This window comes from Polypterus senegalus, chromosome 1 (genome assembly GCF_016835505.1).
Source record: "Polypterus senegalus isolate Bchr_013 chromosome 1, ASM1683550v1, whole genome shotgun sequence".
Taxonomy (NCBI): Eukaryota; Metazoa; Chordata; class Cladistia; order Polypteriformes; family Polypteridae; genus Polypterus; species Polypterus senegalus.
Window position 1 is genome coordinate 104253244 of NC_053154.1, and position 14121 is coordinate 104267364.

General features: G+C 40.8%; 1 protein-coding gene across 4 annotated transcripts in view; it reads left to right on the plus strand.

Moving 5' to 3' along the window:
- Positions 1 to 2407: 2407 nt before the first annotated feature.
- Positions 2408 to 14121, plus strand: part of tkfc (triokinase/FMN cyclase) — a 56075-nt gene continuing 44361 nt past the window's right edge. The window contains exons 1-2 of one of the 4 annotated variants that reach the window (XM_039755177.1): positions 2474 to 2585; positions 13609 to 13798. Coding sequence is in view for 1 of the 4 variants with exons in the window: in XM_039755145.1 (XP_039611079.1) it covers positions 3657 to 3662; positions 13609 to 13798 (196 nt within the window). In the remaining 3 variants the exon portion in view is untranslated. Of the gene's footprint in view, positions 2586 to 3534; positions 3663 to 13608; positions 13799 to 14121 lie in introns of those variants that run through there. The other 3 variants (XM_039755145.1, XM_039755167.1, XM_039755156.1) reach the window with 3 other exon arrangements.

A 14121-nucleotide genomic window follows, 5' to 3' on the forward strand; every position in this document is an offset into this window, starting at 1 on the left:
TTTGTTTAGTTTGGTGCTGATGATGTAATTGAGTCCTGCCCTAATTACCCACCTATTGAGTTGCCCATTCTTAATAAATCACCTGGGTTGTGGGTGGGGTGTAGGTTATAAAAGAAGGTTGTTTGGGTTTTAGGTTAGACAGAGAGTGTGAAAGAAGAAGGATTTGGGGTTTCACAGTGCAAGGTATGGAGAGTTAGGGTTGAATGACCTGGCTTTGGGTTTTTAGTTTCTTATTGCTTGGTAAAGAAATGTAATTGTTGTCAGCTAGCCATGTATGTGATAAATGTGGATAGGTGTATCTAGCTGTGTAAACCTTGTTTAGCGAGATAGCTAAGTTAGTCAATGTCAATTTATTTATATAGCACATTTAAAACAACATAGGGATGCTGTGGCCAAAGTGCATTACAATAAAAGAAGAAAAAAACATACAATTAACATAAATAGAAATAAAATAAATTAACATAAATAAAATAAATATAAGTCAGATTACATAATCACAATGAGGAAACCATCAGTATTACTGAAGGTCATTTAATCTTGTTGTGAACAGTTCAATTGAAGATGACTTCTTTATGTAATGACGTAAAGAGTTCCACAGGCGAGGAGCAGCAGCAGCTGCAAAAGACCTGTCCCCCTTAGTTTTACACTTAGTACGAGGGACAACAAGAGACAACTGACCAGAAGATCTAAGTGCTCTGGATGGCTGGTGTAAAGCACACAATTCAGATAAATGGGCAGGAGCAAGCCCATGTAAAGATTTAAAAACTAGCAATAAGATTTTAAAATCAATTCAAAAACTGACAGGTAGCCAGTGTAAAGAAGCTAATATTGGAGAAACGGAATCAGCCTCAACCACAAAGCGAGTGGCAGCATTCTGGACCAACTGTAACCTGTGTATCAGGGATTTGCTAATCTCAGAATACAGCGAGTTGCAGTAATCAAGGCAAGAAAAGATAAAGGCATGAGTAGCTTTCTCAAGAAAAGGCTTGATCTTACCTAAAAGACAAAGCTGGAAAAAGCAATTATTTACTACAGAATTAATCTGTTTTTCAAAAGAGAGGTTACTGTCAAAAATAACACCAAGTTTTCAGACTTGAGGTTTGCAAAAGACAGAGAAAGAGCAGAGAAGTCCAAGACCAATTTGGGCTTTTGCTGATGGACCCACTCTAAGCTCCTTTGTTTTATTTTGATTCAGATCAAGAAAATTATTAGCCATCCAGGATCTTAGTTCAAAAAAGACAGTTGTGCATTTGATTCATTGCAGACGGGAATATAAACCAGTGTATCATCAGCATAGCAGTGAAAAGAAATGTTAAATTTCCTAAAAATAGCTCCAATATGGTGAAGGTATATAGAGAATAAAATAGGACCCAAAATGGATCCCTGAGGAACACCACATTTAAGAGGAGCAGTAGACGAAAAACAGGAATTTAAAGTCATTGAAAAATGTCTACCAATTAGATATGACCTGAACTAGTTAAGCCCGAACAAGATGTTCAAGCTGCAACAGCAATATCTCATGGTCAATAGTGTCCAAGGCCAGCGGACAGGTCAAGAAAGACAAGGTCTGCAGCGCCGCCTAAGTCAGTAATAATGGAGATATCATTGAATACTTTCAGGAGGGCCGTCTCAACACCATGATAATGCCTAAAGCCAGATTGGTAGATCTCAAATAAATTATTGGAGTTAAGGTGATCAACCAATTGATTATAAATAATTCTTTCTAATATTTTAGCCAGAAATTCGTGTTGTCCTCCTGCCTTGTTTCTGTTTAGTGTAACTTTCTCCATATTTTGTGAGTTTTTTTTTTCTTTTTGACTATAAATGGAGTTTTTTTTTAGTTAGCTGGTTTATTTTTTTTCTGTGTTTTGTCTCCCTCTCTCTCTCTATCAGTTGCGTGTGGCCTATTTATGTACCTCTACACCTTTTGGTAGGCCATCTCTCTGGCTTCTTAATAGAATTTGACACAGTGAGAAACTCCAAACACCCCTATTTTGATGCGGTAATAAGATCAATAGGAAAACCTATAGGGCACCCCTATTAATGAAGCAGTGTTTAGAGTAATGGAAGAATCAACATGTATACGAAGTTAATGGTGGCTGTAGTTGATTGGATAAATTCTGCATATTAAGAGTCGGATAACATGATGTATTAGCTAAAGTAATGGCCATAGAAATGTATAAAAAGGAAAGAATTGTATTAATGATTGCTCACTCCATGGATTGAGACATTAGGGCATATGTATGTGAAAATAAAGAACCATTCTGCATTTCCATGGTCTCTGTGAATGATTTTTTTGTAAACAGAGGAAAGCTTTTTCCACAACAATGGCAGTGTTGTATACTCAAAGCAGTTTCACTGGCCATGGGCAAATGATCTGTCCTTCATCATGTGCTTGCTGTTAACATCATACATTGAATCTAATTCTGCAACAGAGATGCATTATGTTTAGCATGCTTTGATGAGCAAGAATTCCTTCTCGTGATACTATTTTAAAGTGGTCTAATAAATTTCAATCAACTTGTAGTGTGAAGGAGGTGTTTGGCCCATTGACAACTGAAGAAATATCAGAAAATATCAAAAGGGTGAGTCATATTGTAAACGTTCAGCATGATGTCAGTCAGTAGTATTAAACATTTCAAATTGGATTTTTCTGCATTTTTTTAATCCAATCATTTGTATAAGCAAATAGTGCATGCATTTTTTAGAAATTGTTTGGCTACTTGATTACTAGATTTATGGAATTGTTAAAAAAGAGAGATATGTTGAAGAATTTATACGCTCATTTAGAAAAATACTGTTATAGTTATTGTGGAGCTCATTTGAAAAATGTCATTAAAAACCCAATGTTACTTAAGTCAAGATAAATCAACTGCAATTAATTTTGACCATTTTATTCCATAAGTCTTTTGACAGCTTTACTAAAGCTTACACTAAGCATTTACACTGGCAGAGGCATGTACAATACAGTGATATACAGTATACCTCAATAATATGTTCCCAGTTTTATTTAATAATTATTGTTTTATTAACTTTGTAATATGTACAGGTGTGAGATACTTGAAAGGAAACAAAAACGTCTGTTTTTTATTGTATGGCCTTTATTGTGTGTCTTTACGGCATCGCTGTCATTATAATAATAATAATAATAATCCACTTCATGAATCCCACTATGATATCGATTTTTTTATTTGGTTGCTCTGACTAAAAAGTTCTCCTGCTGCAGGATGACGACCAGGTGCTACATTCGTCCCCTTAACGCTTTATCGGTGAGGCAGATGTTAGTATATAATGGCTACATTTCTCTACGCTTACCTTGCGGCTACCCGAATTAAAGAACATTCGAGGAAGGTTTATCAAAAATAGAACCTGCGTATTTCATCCAATTCCACGTCCATTGTCATTACGTCCCCTAGCTGATGCTGAAACGGTTCGGAGTAATCCGGTTAGTAAACTGACTGATGCATTCCGCACACGCCCACCTTTTCTTTCCTCACGTGTTTAACGCGGCCTGTTTTTCTCTGACGCGCCGAGCGAAGACACTAATGCCGTATTCGACCTGCGTCGCCCTTTGCCCAGTTAAAAGTTAGCAGAAGAAGGACTTTGCATTAGTGCTCCATTACCGTAGAGTGGATGAAGCAAGGAAAAGCAGCCGAATGGAGGTGGGGAACTTGTTCCACGTTAAACCTCAGAATTGTCACACGTTATTATCCTGAATTATGTTATATATATATATATGAGTGTAGACAGATTAACTTGTGTATTTCAGTTATTACTTTAAAGCAATCGCAGTTGATTTAAAACTTTTATTACCGTGGGGACACAATGTGTTATAATGCCAATAAAGCTCTTTCTGAAGATTCATGTGGCTTTTGATCAGCAGGGCGCACGGGTGACATCGTTTTTGTTTTGATCGAGTCGGATGTGTTGTACAACAGTTATCTTTATTTCCTGTATCATACAGCGCTTGAAACACCAACTCAGATACGGATTGCAGAAACGAATTGCATAATATATGTGAAAAATGAAAGAAACGTTACTTATAGAGAAAAGAAGAGACCGTGCAATTAATGCATTTACTCAGTGCGTAAAAATGGGACAATTTTTTGTTGATATGCTTTCTGATTCTCTAGCGGCGTATAATAATAAAGGAAAGTGTAAACGTTACTCGTACCGCGTCAGCCTATTTTACGGAATACCTAAATACTCGCTCGTAAGGATAGATGCACCAGATACACGCACATCTGTGGAGGTAGGAGGAGACTGCAGTTCCTGGAGGCAAACCTCGTGATCACAGCAAACTCCACCCTGGTACTCTTACTCCCAGCTGTGAGGCCGCGCTGTAGGACCACTTCCGAGTCCGACATGAAGAGGCAGTCGTAGGTTCCTAGTCCTTCCCACGGTCATCTGAACTGAGTTACTGCATGCTAACTAAATTCTGTTAGTAATGTTGAAAATTAAACAGTAGCAGTTGCGTCGTCACGCGTACAGAACCACGGAAGATTACAAAAGGAATTATTTTCAGCTGGCCCAGATCGTTTTCATTGATATTACCACTCCGAAATGAAAATGAGGTCTTCATCAGAAATGATGTAGTTGAATACATTCTTGGCGGTATAGAGTGGCAATGTATTGGATGTTGGTTAGACATTCATGGACTAAATTCACAATATTTTACTAATGCAAAATGTACTCCAAAGAAACACATTAAAACTAATAAAACCATAGTGACGTTATTAGGGAGATTAACATCATTCCTTTCAGTTTATCCAAATGGAATAAACATTAAATTGGTGCTTACAGACCTCTGCAGGGTCTTGAGTGTTTGGGCTTTCAAGCGTCATGGATAAAAAAAACAAGATCCAAGCCTCTACTGATTTCTTGGGCATAGCTATTCGGTGTGTGTGTGTCTGTGGAGAGAGTGTCGACCTTGTCTTACCTCTTCTTTTGAAGTCAGTAGATGAATTGGGAGAGCATGCGAGGCATGAGGTCGCAGGACAGGGGTGTGTTTCTTGCAAAAGGATGAAAATCCAAGTCTTTAGAGTCCTGGTGCTTCCTGTTTTGCTGTATGGTTATGAGACATGAACGCTATCCAGTTGCCTGAGACAAAGACTGGACTTCTTCAGTACTGTGTCTCATCGGAGAATCCTTGGGTATCACTGATTTGATTTTGTGCCGAATGAGGCATATTACCAGCATTCTGAACGATTCCCCGAGGGCGATCCGGCTTGCAGGATCCTCGTTGTTTGGGACCAGAGCGGCTGGATAAGGACACCTGACTGCGACAGATAGATGATAATTTTCAGGGATGGGGGATAGACTGGACTGTGTGTCTGCCAGGGGTTTTGCCAACCATGATCCCGAGCTCTTTTATCATGTTGTGGGTACGGCAACTCACTTTACAAATGCATGCTCCACAACCTGGCCTGACCTTACAAATAGTAGCAATAGCAGTATGATTAGCAGTGGTGTTTAAGATTCAAGATTCTTTTATTTGTCACATGCATAGTTATACAGGACAATCGCAGTGAAATGCATCCTGATCCGCTTATAGCATTGAAGGCCAGTGTGGCACAGCCCAACCCCAGATTTTGTGCAAAATGCAGAATTTAAAAGATAAGTTGGGTATTTTTCAAGTCAGTTTTACTTCTTCACAATCGTAGTATATTTTAAGTTAGACATATAAAATTGTACTGTAAATTAAAGCTTTATAAGTTGCCATTTCGCAGCATTACTATGTTGTTTTAAATGTGCTATATACAGATCTCAATGGGAAAAAGAAATCCTCCTGGATATCTATACTGATATAGACTGGGTAATGTGTTAGTAACGAAAAGATGCCACATCGTTTGATGGAAATGAAAATGATCAACCTACAGAGCCCTGAATTCAAAGACGCCCCAAAAATCAGAGTGAAAAAATTATGTGGCAGGCTAGTCCATTTTGCCAAAATTTAATTGCAGCAACTCAAAATTGTACGCAGCACTTTGTATGGCCCCTGTGTTCTTGTATACATGCCTGACAACATCGGTGCATGCTTCTAATGAGATGACAGATGGTGTTGTGGGGGATCTCCTCCCAGATCTGGACCAGGGCATCACTGAGCTCCTGGACAGTCTGAGGTGCAACCTGGTGGCATTGGATGGACCAAAACATAATGTCCCAAAAGGTGTTCTATTGGATTTAGGTCAGGAAACTGTGGTGGCCAGTCAATGGTATCAATTCCTTCATCCTCCAGGAACTGCCTGCATACTCTCACCACATGAGGCCAGGAATTGTCGTACACCAGGAGCCACTGTACCAGCATAGGGTCAGTCAATGGGTCCAAGGATTTCATCCTGATACCTAATGGCAGCCAAGGTGCCTTTGTCAAGCCTGTAGCGGTCTGTGTGACCCTCCATGGATATGTTTTCCCAGACAATCATTAACCCACCACCAAACTGCTCATGCTGAATGATGTTACAGGCAGCATAATGTTCTCCATGGCTTCTCCAGACCCTTTCACTTCTGTCACGTGCTCAGGGTGAACCTGCTCTCATCTGTAAAAAGCACAGGGCACCAGTGGTGCATCTGCCAATTCTGGTATTCTATGGCGAATGCCAATCGAGCTGCATGCTGCTGGGCAGTGAGCTCAGGGCCCATTAGAGGACATGGGGCCCTTGGGTCACCCTCATGAAGTCTTTCTGGTTGTTTGATCAGAGACATTCACACCAGTGGCCTGCTGGAGGTCATTTTGTAGGGCTCTGGCAGTGCTCATCCTGTCCCTCCTTGCCCAAAGGAGCAGATACTGGTCCTGCTGATGGGTTATGGACCTTCTATGGCCCTCTCCAGCTCTCCTAGAGTAACTGCTTGTCTCCTAGAATCTCCTCCATGCCCTTGAGACTGTGCAGGGAGACACAGCAAACCTTCTGGCAATGACACGTATTGGATGTGCCATCCTGGAGAAGTTGGACTACCTGTGCAACCTCTGTAGGGTCCAGGTATCGCCTCATGCTACCAGTAGTGACACTGACTGTAGCCAAATGCAAAACTAGTGAAGAAACAGTCAGAAAAGATGAGGAGGGAAAAATGTCAATGGCCTCCACCTGTTAAACCATTCCTGTTTTGGGGTCATCTCATTGTTGCCCCTCTAGTGCATCTGTTGTTAATTTCATTAACACCACAGCAGCTGAAACTGATTAACAACCCCCTCTGCTACTTAACTGACCAGATTAATATCCCATAAGTTTCATTGACTTTATGCTATACTCTGATTAAAAAGTGTTCCTTTAATTCTTTTGAGCAGTATATATATATAATAGCAAAATACCCGCGCTTTGCAGCGGAGAAGTAGTGTGTTACAGAAGTTATGAAAAAAAAAAAGGAAACATTTTAAAAATAACGTAAAATGATTGTCAATGTAATTGTCGTAGGCTTATTTTAGTATTGACAGTGAATTTGATTGCAAATGTTGTGTGTGAGAAATGCACTTTTTTAGGGTGTAAGGATCTCTTTGTAAATGATGTTTGCAGTTCTGCCCTCGGGCTGTAAATTGACCAAGCTGTCTGCTGAGCTTACTCAGCAATGTACAGTTTACCATGTGAGAAGCAATCTTGTGTCAAGTCAATGCCAACCTTTTTTGGAGTTTGGCCCTGTGACTTATTTATTATCATAGCGAAGCAGACCCTTACTGGAAATTGGAGGTGTTTGAATTGGAATGGGTGGTCAGAGGGTATTAGACGGATGTGAGGAATATATACAGTCTCCCCTGAGCCAGTTCCAGTGAAGACAGTTGCCTCAATGAGGTTCTTGTGCAGAGATCTGATCTGATGCCTGGTGCCGTTACAAAGTTTTGGTGATTGTAAGTTTCGGAGTAAAGCTGTGGAGTAAATGAAAATACAGGAGTCACCAGCAGGAAGATGTGAAGCAAGGCCAACAATAACAGCCTTGAAGCGGTGGAGTAAAGAAGAAGGGAGCAGTGAGCATGACAAACAGCTGAGGAAAGTAAAGAAGCGAGTGAGGAGGCACATGAGTGTGGGATGTTGTTAATGTATATAGGCTGGGAGCCAACCACATGGTTGGTGCGCGGACAGCGGCCGTGCGGAAAAAGGAAGCCCTTGTTCGTCTCTGCCATGAAATAAATCCTCTGTTAATGGAAATAAGGAATGAAACCACCAAAAGGAGAGGTCAGTTACGAAAGTTCCTTACGGCATAATGGTGAGAAACGCAAAAAAGAAGACTTTTTTTTTAGTTTGTTGCAGGGCATATATACAGTTTAGGGGGTACACCCGTTTCCCCCCCTTGGGTGTTGCAGTAGGACATGAAGCATACCTAACTTTTGTAAGTACACTACAAGGAATGAGCACACGAAATTTCAGCTTCCCACTTGTATGGAAAGTGGGAGAAATGGTGAAGAGTCATTGAGGACTTTGCCTTTTATATGTATATATTTTATTTAACGTTAAAGGTGCATGTTTCACTAGCCATTAGCAAAAGAGGGAAAGATGTTGATAGGTAGGTTAATGTTTACATTGGAGAAGTCTGCACACATATAAGAAAATTCTGATATGACCCCAGCATAATACTCATGCCAAAAGTGCCATAGATAATCCATTCTCCTTTATTATACTTGAAGTGTTCATAATGTACTGTACATGAATACATTCTGAGACCTGCTTAATCCAGTTCAGGGTCATAGTGCGTCAGAACCTATCCTGGCACCACTGGGCACAATGCAGGAAATGGTCAAGGATAGGGCACCAGTCCATCCCAGGGTGCTGAAAAACATCTTCACACAACTATGGACAATTTAGAGTTGCCAGTGAACCTTAATTGCATGTCTCAACAAAAAGAACAAAAAATTAAATCTGTTGTTCTAGAAGAGATCAGATTAGTGAGTGTAATTTATCAAAGTAGCATTATGGATTAAAGAAGTTACTACTAAGCTAAAAGTGGATAAAGAAGTAAAATAAAATTTAAAAAAATTCATCTGACTACACCAGCAAATGTCAAAGTTTTTAATGTTAACAGTTTTATTTTGTAAATATTAAAATTACTGTCATGTTTTCCACAAAAATGTACATCCGTACATTATAGTGGAGAATCCGCCGGTCATTTCAGTGTGTTTCTGGGGAAACTATGGTGATTCTGTGTGTTTACTGTTGCTGTCCTGCATTGTTTAAGACAGGAGTAGCTAGAAGAATGCCAGGTCAATTTGTGCTATTAACCCCATGTGTAACTCTGAGTGAATTGCATAATAACTCTGTAATAATATATAAAAATAAAATAAAAAATAATATATAATATATCCACATGGATCATTATATGACCTTTTGCAAAGCAAATGAGGTTAGATTGCATTACGAAACAGAAAACTATTAATAAAATAATAATAGGTTCCAGTATAAGGAAAAGCAACAATGCAATATTGATAGATATTAGAAGGACAAGGAAGAGAGGTTCCATTGAGAGTTCATCATTCTTTATTTTATACAGTTCTTTTTGCAGTGAGCGTGATGAGGATCACTAGTTTATGTAAGACACAGTGAAAGTGTATTTCTTAATCGTGTTAATTTGTGTACCTTGGGTGCCATTTCAGTCTTTGTGAAAATGTGCTGCTTCATAAGGCAAACAGAAGAAAACAGAGAAAGTCCAGAACTAAGCAACTTGTAGTTCAACATGCAGCCTTATTCCAGCTGTGTGCTTCTGTTTTAGATGTACAGTAAGTTAATTTTTGTTTACTTGGTGGTAATTCAGGTGGCATCCCCACATTGCCTTGGAATGTGTGGCTGCATATGAGTTTGCTCACTGATGCTGTAGTATCCATTATTAATCAGTATTAATTATGTCATCATTCCTACCTGGATGGCTTCTCTGATTCTCATTTTATATTGGCACTAACCCATTTCTCACTTCCTTTGGCAGATCCAGCACAGATTGTATTTCTCTCTGCTGTGTATACAGTAGACCACATAAGGTCTTCATTCATATTTAAAAATACAGCTTTTGAGAGAAGGCACACTTTTTAATATATTTCATTCTTTATCCCACCCTGTGGAACATGACTAAAATTCGGCTGCTCTCGTTAGGGGTTGCCACAGCGGATCATCTTCTTCCATATCTTTATGTCCTCTGCATCTTGTTCTGTTACACCCATCACCTGAATGTCCTCTCTCACCACATCCATAAACCTTCGCTTAGGCCTTCCTCTTTTTCTCTTCCCTGGCAGCTCTATCCTTAGCATCCTTCTCCCAATATACCTAGCATCTCTCCTCTATACATGTCCAAACCAACACAATGTCGCCTCTCTGACTTTGTCTCCCAACCGTCCAACTTGAGCTGACCCTCTAATGTACTCATTTCTAATCTTGTCCATCCTTGTCACACCCAATGCAAATCTCAGCATCTTTAACTCTGCAACCTCCAGCTCTGTCTCCTGCTTTCTGGTCAGTGCCACCGTCTCCAACCCATATAACATAGCTGGTCTCACTACCATCCTGTAGACCTTCCCTTTCACTCTTGCTGATACCCGTCTGTCACAAATTACTCCTGACACTCTTCTCCACCCATTTCACCCTGCCTGCACTCTCTTTTTCACCTCTCTTCCACAATCCTCATTACTCTGTACTGTTGATACCAAATATTTAAACTCATCCTCATTCGCCAACTCTACTCCCTGCATCCTCACCATTCCACTGACCTCCCTCTCATTTATACACATGTATTCTGTCTTGTTCCTACTGACCTTCATTCCTCTCCTCTCTAGAGCATATCTCCACCTCTCCAGGGTCTCCTCAACCTGCTCCCTACTATCGCTACAGATCACAATGTCATCAGCAAACATCATAGTCCACGGGACTCCTGTCTAATCTCATCTGTCAACCTGTCCATCACCATTGCAAATAAGATAGGGCTCAGAGCCAATCCCTGATGTAATCCCACCTCCACCTTGAATGCTTCCATCACTCCTACTGCAGACCTCCCCAGAGTCACACTTCCCTCTTTAATATCCCATACAACTCTTAAATACTTCTCTGCCAATCCCGAATTCCTCATACGATACCACAACTCCTCTCGAGGCACCCTGTGATATGCTTTCTCCAGGTCCACAAAGACAGTGCAACTCCTTCTGGCCTTCTCTATACTTCTCCATCAACATCCTCAGAGCAAACATTGCATCTGTGGTGCTCTTTCTTGGCATGAAACCATACTGCTGCTCACTAATCATCACCTCACTTCTTAACCTAGCTTCCACTACTCTTTCCCATAACTTCATGCTGTGGCTCATCAATTTTATTCCCTTGTAGTTACTGCAGTCCTGCACATCCCCCATATTCTTAAATATTGGCAGAAGTACGCTTCTTCTCCACTCCTCAGGCATCCTCTCACTTTCCAAGATTCCATTAAACAATCTGGTTAAAAACTCCACTGCCATCTCTCCTAAACACCTCCATGCTTCCATAGGTATGTCATCTGGACCAACAGCCTTTCCATTTTTCATCCTCTTCATAGCTGTCCTTACTTCCTCCTTGCTAATCCGTTGCACTTCCTGATTCACTATCTCCACATCATCCAACCTCTCTCTCATTCTCTTCATTGATCAGCCTCTCAAAGTACTCTTTCCATCTGCTTAACGCAGTCTGCTCGCTTGTGAGTATGTTTCCATCTTTAACACCCTAACCTGCTGCACATCTTTCCCAGCTCTGTCCTTCTGTCTAGCTAATCGGTACAGGTCCTTTTCTCCCTCCTTAGTGTCCAACCTCTCATACAACTCATCATACGCCTTTTCTTTAGCCTTCGCCACCTCTCTTCACCTTGCCTTATCTCCTTGTACTCTTGTCTACTTTCTGCATCTCTCTGACTATCCCACTTCTTCTTTGCCATCCTCTTCCTCTGTATACTCTCCTGTATTTCCTCATTCCACCACCAGGTTTCCTTTTCCTCCTTCCTCTTTTCAGATGTCATGCTAAGCACCCTTCTTGCTGTCACCCTTACTACATCTGCTGTAGTTTCCCAGCTGTCTGGTAACTTTTCACTGCCACCCAGTGCCTGTCTCACCTCCTCCCTAAACTCAACCTTGCAGTCTTCCTTTTTCAACTTCCACCATTTGATCCTTGGCTCTGCCCTCACTCTCTTCCTCTTCTTGATCTCCAACGTCATCCTACAGACCACCATCCTATGCTGCTTAACTACACTTTCCCCTGCCACCACTTTGCAGTCTTCAATCTCCTTCAGATCAACTCTTCTGCATAGGATGTAATCTACCTGTGTGCATCTTCCTCCACTCTTGTACATAACCCTATGTTCCTCCCTCTTCTTAAAATACGTATTCACCACAGCCATGTCCATCCTTTTGGCAAAATCCACTATCCTCTGACCTTCTTCATTCCTCTCCTTGACACCATACCTACCCATCACCTCCTCGTCTCCACTGTTCCCTTCACCAACATGCCCATTGAAATCCGCTCCAATCACCACTTTCTGTCCCTTGGGTACACTGTTCATCACTTCATCCAACTCACTCCAAAAATCTTCTTTCTCACCCATTGCACACCCAACTTGCGGTGCATATGCACTAACAATTCATCATCACACCTCCAATTTCCAGCTTCATAATCATTACTCTGCCTGACACTCTTTTCACCTCCAAAACATTCTTGACATACTGTTCCTTCAAAATAACTCCTACCCCATTTCTCCTCCCATCCACACCATGATAGAACAATTTGAATCCACCTCCAATCCACCTGGCCTTACTCCACCCATTTAGTCTCTTGCATGCACAATATATCAACCTTCCTTCTCTCCATCATATCTGCTAACTCTCTCCCCTTACCAATCATACTGCCAACATTCAAAGTTCCTACCCTCAGTTTCACTCTCTTTACTTTCCTCCTCTCCTGCTGACTCTGGACACGTCACCCCCCTCTTCTTCTTCTTCTTCTTCTTCTTCTTCAGCCAACAGTAGCCCAATTTCCACCAGCACCCTGTTGGCTAACAGTACTGGAGCCGGTTGTTGTTAACCCGGGGCTCGAACGATCCGGTATAGAAATTTGTATTGTTGTCCGCATATTGATTTGGCACAATTTTACACCGGATGCCCTTCCTGACGTAACCTTCCCCATTTATCCGGGCTTGGGACCGGCACAAAGAAACACACTGGTTTGTGTCTCCCCTGTGGTTGGGTTACATGCTTAATTTCACTACTTGGGTGAAAAAACGTAAAAAAGAGAAAAGAAAAAAAGGCTTAATTAGTGGTGTAGAATTTAAATTGTACTTGAAGAAACATGCCATGGCCTAGTTTGGCTGAATTGTATCTTCATGGTCAATGACAAACTGATGTCGGTGTCCATGTTGGCATTAAAAAGAATTCTCAAGTCTAACTTTTTCTTCATTTGCATTTGCCAGTCCTTTCAGAATGTTGTTGTGAAAACACAGAGACTTAATATGCTTCTAAATGTCTAGTTTGTTAGAGACAAGACCCACCTTCCCAGAAGTGCTACATTTCTACACTTCTCAAGTGATAGCGGCATATGTTATAAATCAGTCAGATCAGTTTTTCGAATATCAGTTAGTTCTGTATGTTCCACTGGCTACTGCAACTCTCATATGCTGCCTTTAATTCTCAAGGTACACAAGAAGTTGTTAAACTCAGTTGAAGGCTGTGTGGATGATGCTCTTCTGGGACTTGTCACCTCACACCCTGGGCTGTCCCTGCTGCAGGGCCATCATGTGGTACTGCGTTCTGATCTTCATGCCTTAAAAGGGAAAGTAGCACTGCTGTCAGGAGGTGGGTCTGGCCACGAGCCGGCACATGCAGGTAAGAACAGAGCAACTGTATCCTTGTCACAATACAATTGCACCAAATATAAGTGAATAGGTTTACTTTACAAACAAAAGTACTATTTCAGTCTTTATAGATAGATAGATACTTTATTAATCCCAAGGGGAAATTCACACATTTGGGACTTGTTAGCCTAATGCCCTTCTCTCCTTCTCTCTTGCTTTTTTCTCTCATTTGTAATTTGTTTTTAATGATAATCCATTTTAGAGGTGAAGAGACCATATTTACTACATTTCATTGGCTGAATAATGGTTAAGTCTTATGAGAAAAAGATTTAAAACGATCTGGTTTATATGAAA